This window comes from Musca domestica, unplaced genomic scaffold (genome assembly GCF_030504385.1).
Source record: "Musca domestica strain aabys unplaced genomic scaffold, Musca_domestica.polishedcontigs.V.1.1 117, whole genome shotgun sequence".
NCBI classification, from domain to species: Eukaryota; Metazoa; Arthropoda; class Insecta; order Diptera; family Muscidae; genus Musca; species Musca domestica.
This window is the reverse complement of record NW_026712147.1, coordinates 1,924,778-1,932,887: the sequence shown is the minus strand read 5'-3', so window position 1 is coordinate 1,932,887 and position 8,110 is coordinate 1,924,778. Positions and strand designations below refer to the sequence as shown.

At 36.6% G+C, this 8,110-nt stretch overlaps 1 protein-coding gene across 1 annotated transcript; it reads left to right on the top strand.

Moving 5' to 3' along the window:
- The first annotated feature begins 245 nt into the window (after positions 1-245).
- On the top strand, positions 246-5,635 carry LOC101898686 (uncharacterized). The gene is made up of 2 exons (XM_005189952.4): positions 246-338; positions 4,798-5,635. The coding sequence occupies exons 1-2, from the start codon at positions 324-326 to the stop codon at positions 5,536-5,538; spliced, it is 756 nt and encodes a 251-aa protein (XP_005190009.3). The 5' UTR covers positions 246-323; the 3' UTR covers positions 5,539-5,635.
- The last annotated feature ends 2,475 nt before the right edge of the window (positions 5,636-8,110 follow it).

The window sequence follows — 8,110 nt, the reverse complement described above, 5'->3', positions numbered from 1 at the left end:
TGAGTTTTCTCACAAAACAAGTTCATGTTGTGTTGTGGGGCGCTTTTGATGTTGGATGCTTTGCAAAACACCTAAAATCGAAGATACCGCCTGTTATTAATCAGACATGTAAAATGTCATTTAATTGGCTATGCAGTGTTGCAATCATATCAGAGATAAAGATACACGCCGTTACACATGCGAGCGCAGAGCAAAATAATCAATTTCTCTATAAAATGCCCAGCGCATCAGATTCAATGGTTTAAACATCAACTAAACGTCAAAACATTTGTTTCCGTTAAGGTTTTATTTTTAATTTTCTACAAAATTGATTCAAACGTAAAATGCGTGGATTTTTCGTAAGTGTTGATGTGTTAAATAAATATAAGGAAAATATAAAAAATGGACAATGAAAAAAATATATGGAAATAGATAAGAATGAGTGAAATGATTGTGACTTGTAGAATTGTGGACAATAAAGAATTATTAAGTACCTTGAAATCAAATTTAAAGAGAAAAAAATTGAGAATATCTTCCGGTTAAAGACATTATCAAACATCAAATGTGTGTTTGGTCTACATCAAAATTTGAAAAAACAAAAATCGAAACCCAGACATGTTCACATAAAATCAACATTCTGTGAATAAAATAATAAATACTTTATATAAAGCGGGGATTGATAGAAGGCAGTACCAAACCGATTTTTGCAGTCTCAGGCTAATTTAAAAAGATATACATCGAAAAATAGTATGGATGCTAGGCAGCATCCGATGTATAAAACAAATATTAAATCTATTTTATCCTGCACCATAGTGTGACGTAGAGTATAAAAACAAGTGAACCAAGCCGCAGCCGACCAATGTACATGTCAGCATTAAAAATATTAAAAATAAAAAACCCCAGAATGGCAGGCACTGTCCTATACTCTAACATATTGCAAAATACTGGTCCATATTTGTGACCTGTTGACCAGAGGTGGTCTATTGGCTGAACCTGGAATTGCATGCTAAATTTTGGGGCGATTTGGCTCCGAAATTTGATTACATATAAACATGAGCAGAAATAAACGCATAACTAAACCAGTAAAGAAAGTCTTAAAGTCGGTCGGGGCCGACTTTATGATACCCTACACCACTTTGCGAATTTAGTAGAGTTGCGCATAAAAATTAAAAGTTTTTATGGGAGAATTCAATCATACACGCAATGATTATAATTATAATTTAAAATTCAAAGGGCTAAATTTGTCGAAGCATTTGTATCTTTTAAATTCCGACTTGTATTACCCATTTGGTGCACAATTAATTTGAAATCAGATAAAGATATATATGGGAGCTATATCCAAATCGGAACCGATCTCGATAAAATTTGGCAAAGATATTTCTGAGCTGTATTTGATATATTTCCTTGAATATCGTTGTTACGGAGTGCATATTACGGCTGTGGGTAACAAAAATGACAAATCGGATGAACAATATATATGGGAGCTATAGCTATTTCTGAACCGATTTCGATCAAATCTGGCATACTTATTTTCAGGTCCGTACGTGCAAAATTCCATACTATTCGGACTGATATTACACGTTTGGTGCACAATAAAAGGCAAATCGGACGAAGATATATATGCGAGCTATATCTAAATTTTGACCGATTATCTCCAATTTCAATAGGGTTCGTCCTTGGGCCAAACAAATGATTTGTGCAAAATTTCATCTGGATAGGGCAATAAATGCGAACTGTACTTTGTTTACAAAAATACATGGACAGACGGACAGACGGACAGACGGACAGACGGACGACGGACGGACGGACAGACGGACATGCATAAATCGACTCAGAATGTGATTCTATGCAGATCATCAAAAGGAACTATGGGTCTATCTCGTTTCCTTTTGCCTGTTACAAACAAATGCACAAAGACATAATACCCTGACCACCTTGTGGTGTAGGGTATAAAAATCGGCATTTTACGTCAAATACCTAATACGCTTATTCGAAAAGACTGCAAAATATAGACAATTTTTATATCCTACAACACTATGTGTTGGGGGTATTATAAGTTTGATTGGGCCAAAAATTATGGTTCACCCCGAAATATTGGTTTCCCACATAGGAAGTATATATGGATCTTCCTATCTCGCCGAGCTGAGCTGAGTCGATCTAGCAATTATGGCCCGATTCTCACGAAATTGAAAATGGAGATGGGGTTAGGGTCAGAATAGAACCCTTTTGGAGATGATTGCAAAATATTTAGGGGTTGAAGTGGACCAAAAACAGAAACGAAATCTTCCAAAATATACTTGAACATAAGGAGACTTCGAACACATTGTAGTGTTGTAGGATATCACATATTCGGCCCCGGACGGCTATAGCCTTTGCTTACATGTTAGGTTTATGTTTTGGTCCATTTTAAGACCTATGTATTTTTCAAACATCTTCCAAACCTATAGGCCTATATTCTGATACTAACCCAAACCCCATGCAAACCTTGGTGAAGATCGGGGGATAAGATTTTATCATTTTCTACCAAAATACTACTCCGAATTGTAAGACATATGTGTGCTTCAGCTATATCTGAAACGATTTTCACCAAATTTGAAATACTTTCTTCGGGTCAGATTTGTCAAATCCACTTCATTTGCACTTGTATTAACCATTTGGTGCATAATAAACGTGAAATCGAATAAAGGTATATATGGGAGCTGCAAATATATCTTAACCCGTTTCGATAACATTTGGCACAGGTATATCTATATTTGATATCTGGTACATTTGATATCTGGTACAAAATATCATTGTTGTGCAATGCATATTATGAATGCCAAGGACTTAAACAAACATGTATGGGAGCTATAGCTATATCTGACCCGATTTTCCTAAATTTGAAACACTTGCATCTAGGCTTGATTCGATCGGAAACCATCCCATTAGATTGAACATTGCCCATACAGGGTGAGATAAAAAAATAAAAAATAATATTATATATATTTTTTTAATTTTATTAAATGAAAGCACAAAATTTCGGAAATAGCATCAAATTTTAGAATAAGTTTAGATTTGTTCGAATTAGTCACCTTTGACACCAATTATGGCCATTACCCGACCAATGAAATCGTCACACCCTGCCCGAATGTTGCTCTGCGGTATTTTGGCCAATTCCCGGCGAAGTGCTTGCTTGAGGTGATCGACACTTTCATATTTTTTAGTGCCAACATTGCTTTCCAAAATACTCCAGACATAATAGTTCAACGGATTGGTATCCGGAGAATTTGGTGGCCCTTATTTTGTAACTATTTTTGGTTGGCGGGCGTTGAGTACAATGCTGCAGAGCCCTGTTCGAATGTCGAAGGTCTGCAGACAAAATTTTTGCGTGCCCAAGGCTTTAGTGCACCTTCCAGAATATTTCCGAGATAATATTCGGCTTTTTTTCCAATGCCACGGTCGATTAATACGAGCGGAGAGCAACCATCGGCTGTTGTGGCGGCCCACACCATCACTATGGCCGGCGCTTGAGTTCTGGTAGCCAACCGAAGCTGTACATTTTCATTTCATTTTTGTTTACAAACTGCTGGACAACGAATTTTTCCTCTTCGGATAAAACCAAATTCGGCAGTTCACCACTTTCGGCCAAGCGAAGCAACTCTTTAGCTCTTTTGAGTGTTTTTTCTTTATGTTGCGGTGTAAGTTCTGGCACTTTTTGGAATTTCAATGACTTTACCCCGAGCTTATTTTTCAATATTTGCCGAATGGAATATTGCGATATGTTCAGCTCACGAACCATTTTTCGGCCACTGCGACGCGGGTTTCGATCAAGTCGTTTCTTTACTTTTCGAACCCTTTCTGCTGATGTTGCTGTTTTCTTCCGTCCACTTCCTTGACGTCGAGCTACGCTACCAGTATCACTGTAACGAGCGATGGTACGAGACATAAAAGATTTATTCACATTTAAATGCTGGAGTGCTGGAACGATAGCCACTTGTGGTTTTCCAGCCAAATATAAAGAAATCACAAGCTTGTATTCCATAACGAATAACTTTTTTCTGGAAAACTCTCACCAAAATGATTTGTACGCTTGTAAATAATATATTGAGCTGTCACTGTAATAGTTTTAACAGCTGTCGGTCGACTGGCTTATAAATGACAGTAGTCTGAAGTTTGTTGCAATTTTTTTCATCTCACCCGTACTTGGACAGTCGGACGGACATGTATAAATCGCCTCAGAATATGATTCCATGACAAAAGATCAAATTTGGTTGAACTTTTTGAATATGTGAAAATTTTATTCATAATGAAACAGACTAACCAAAGCCTCTAGCATTTGAAAGTTTCGTAGAAAAAAACTCAGAATGTCAAATTACAACATATTTTTTTGAAAAATGGGACAAAAACCGTCAAAATAGCAGGAAATACTGTTGTATGGGAAAATACCAAAAAGTGGACCCTGATTTCAGATACGGACATAATAATAACATTTTACTCTAACATTGAGAAGTTTTGAGGTATTGCAAATGGAATGACAAATTTATTATACCCTTAACCTTATGACGGATGGTATAAAATACATAATATTCAGCAGGACTTAAAGAAGTTTTCGAGCTATCAGAACAAGAAAAGTTTCAACTTTGAATATTTCCATTTAAATCCGCCAATTAATGAAATATTTGTATATTTCGTTCAAAGTTAAGTTGTCGGGATTACTAATGATTGAAAAATCTAAATAAGTTTTAGTCTAGTTTGATCATTTCTATGAAGAAACTAAATTTTAATTAAAAGTAATGGCACAAAAAATTAAAATATTGTTGTTTTTTTCATTACTTTCAGATCATTGTCCTCCTCGCTGCTGCCAATGCTGAAAAACTGGGATACAATTACTCATCGGGTGGATCGACTCATGGATTTGGAAATCGATTCAAACACCGAGGCCGAACAACAACAGCAGCACCCACACCAGTCGACAATGGAGTTGCCACTGGAAATAACATTGGACTTGGTGGATTCCCCGCCGATACAAATGCCAGAGAACAATACCAATCCCTAGAATCCCAGCCAGAATTCAACAAGGAATTTTATTCGTACACAGCACCTGAGGAAGAGTTCAATGACATTGATGGCAGCCAACGTTTGGCAGCCACAATGCGTAAAAATCTTCGCGTTGTATTTATCAAAACACCCGAAAATAATGGTCTGGCAAATGCCGCTTTGCAGTTGGCTAAACAGTCGGCCGAATCGAAGACTGCCATTTATGTGCTTAGCAAACAGCCTGACATCGCCGAATTGGCGAATAAATTGAAAACCGTCCAACAAAATAGCAATGAGAAACCAGAGGTACACTTTGTCAAATATCGCACACCCGAAGATGCATTGCGTGCCCAACAAATTATTCAACAGGAATACGATAGTTTGGGCGGTACCTCGCGTTATTCGAATGAAGGTGAAGCTCCGGTTTTGGATTTTGCCTCCATTAATGAAGGCTTATTATCGGACAAGGCTAGCGGTTTTGGCGTGCCTTCTGCGTCGGCTACTGCAAACGGTTATTTGCCACCGAAAATTAACTATAAATAATTGGTTTAGAAATAAGACACGTTTAGTTGATTAGTAACTTATTTAGCATTAAATTATTGTTTTTATTGAATAAATTGAAAATTGTACTAAAATGTCACATTTTTCGTTAAAAGTATTTTGTAGCATTAGCAGTGTTGGCAAAAATCTTGGCTCCTAGACCTACCCTAGCTATGCTGGTCTCAACTATTCGCGAGTTGAGTCTACGTAGCCATATCCATTTGTCTATGGTTACAACTACGAATTCCTTTTCCAAATGTAAAAATACTCGATTTTTGCTGTTTTCATTGAACTATAGAAAAACAATTGAAAAAACAAGAACATCATTTTATTGTTTGAATTTTTAACCGCTAAAAGGTAAATTACGGTTTAAAATTTTTGAATTATGATTATGAATTATATCGCTAAAATCATCAAAATACGGAATATCGGGAGGTACCATTATGTGGGGGCTATACGAAGACGTGGACCTGCACAGACAATTATCTGTCATAGGCTGTAGTATCTATTACGAACTTCAAATACCAAATTTTAAACAATTCCGGTAAATAATGTCGCTAAAATCATCAAAATACCGAATATCGGGAGGTACCGTTATAAGGAGGCTATGAGAAGGCGTGGACCGGCACTGAAAATTTTCTGTCTTATTCTGTAGTATCCACTTTGAATTTTAAATACTAAATCTGAAACAATTCCTGTGAATAGTTTCGCTAAAATCATCAAAATACCGAATATCGGGAGGAACCATTATATGGGTGCTATACGAAGACGTGGACCTGCACAGATAATTTTCTATCATAGGCTGTAGTATCCATTAGGAACTTCAAATACCAAATTTGAAACGATTCCGATGAATAATGTCGAATATCGGGAGGTACTATTATATCGGGGTTATACCAAAACGTGGACCTACATGGCCCATTTTCAATACCAAAAGTCCTGCAGACATAATGTACATTTGGGTAAAATTTTATCAACCCACTTCATTTCGTTCGGATGCTAGAGTGATTTTCACAGACGGACAGACGGATAGACGGACGGACATCGCTAAGTCGACATAGAATTTTATGGTGATAAAGAATATGTATACTTTGTGGGGTCTAAAATCTATATTTCGAGGTGTTACAAACGGAATGACAAACTTAATATACCCTCCATACTATGGTGGAGGGTATAAATATATTTAAGTTACGCCTAGATCTGCTAAATATGCATAGAAGTGTAGGGTATCATATAGTCGGAACTGCCCGACTTTTGCCCTTTCCTTGCTGGTGTTACTTGGTTTCACTTGATTTTGTATAAAATGTATAGTACAGAGACTTTTAAATGTTGAATCTTTTTCTGAATCTTGAATCTTTTTGGATGGCCATCCAAAACTGTTTGGCTTTTGCAATGTGCGGTAACCCCCATTCAAATGTGCGCGAGGATCGGGCGATAATTACGACCTGCTGACAATGTTGCAGTTTTTTGGTCCATTTCAACTCCTAAATATATGGCGATCATCTCCAAAAAGAGTAGGCTTCTATTCTGACCCTCATCTAATACCCATGCAAAATTTCGTAAGGATCAGGCCATAAATGCGATCTGTATATGATATACTGATATCCTAACTACTTAGTTTTGTTAACTGTAGAAATTTTACTAAATGTTTAATTCAAAATGAAAATATGCCAAAAATATGACAAAATTGAAAAAATATGAGAAAATTTTACAAAATCAATATTTTCATCTTTATAGAGATATTTTTATGCGATTTTTTAAGTCGTTTCTTCTTTCCTGCCAAGAGGCCATTCTGAATTAATGAGAACTGTCGAAATCAGTTCAGCCGTTCTCGACATATAAGAGATCTTTCAAGCATATCTTCTTTGATAGACATATATATCGCACCTATTTTGCTATATATCCGGTTTGTTGAATGTTAACATCAAAGTAAATGTCAAAAGTAACCTTGTGATGGCTTTGTGATTTCGCCGGGATTTAAAATATTCGCGGTTTAATGAACAATTTCGAATTTTTTCAATACATAAGATATGGTCTATTTTACCCGCTAAATATAATCCGATGACCACCCAAATTGGTAGGCTTCTTCCCCGCCCTAAACTCTAGCTACATGCGAAATTCCGTCGATTGGTCTATAAATGCGACCTGTATAGCTACTGCAAAATCCGACATTTTTTCAGTATTTGGTCCATTTCAACCCCTAAACATTTGGCGATCATCTCCAAAAGAAATAGGGTTCTATTCTGACATTAACCCCCCCTCCATACTAAATTTCGTGAAGATCGGGCCATAATTGCGACCTGTAGAGTGATTACAAATTAACATAGACAGACGGACAGACGGACGGACGGACGGACGGACGGACATACATACATAGCTAGATCGACTCAGCTCGGCGAGCTAGGAAGATCCATATATACTTTCCTATGTGGGAAATCAATATTTCGAAGTGTTACATAATTTTTGGCCCAATCAAACTTATAATACCCCCAACACATAGTGTTGTAGGGTATAAAAAGAAAGAATTTTACTTAAAATATGTAAGGGTATCAGTGCTGTTTTCTTTGGTTTTTTC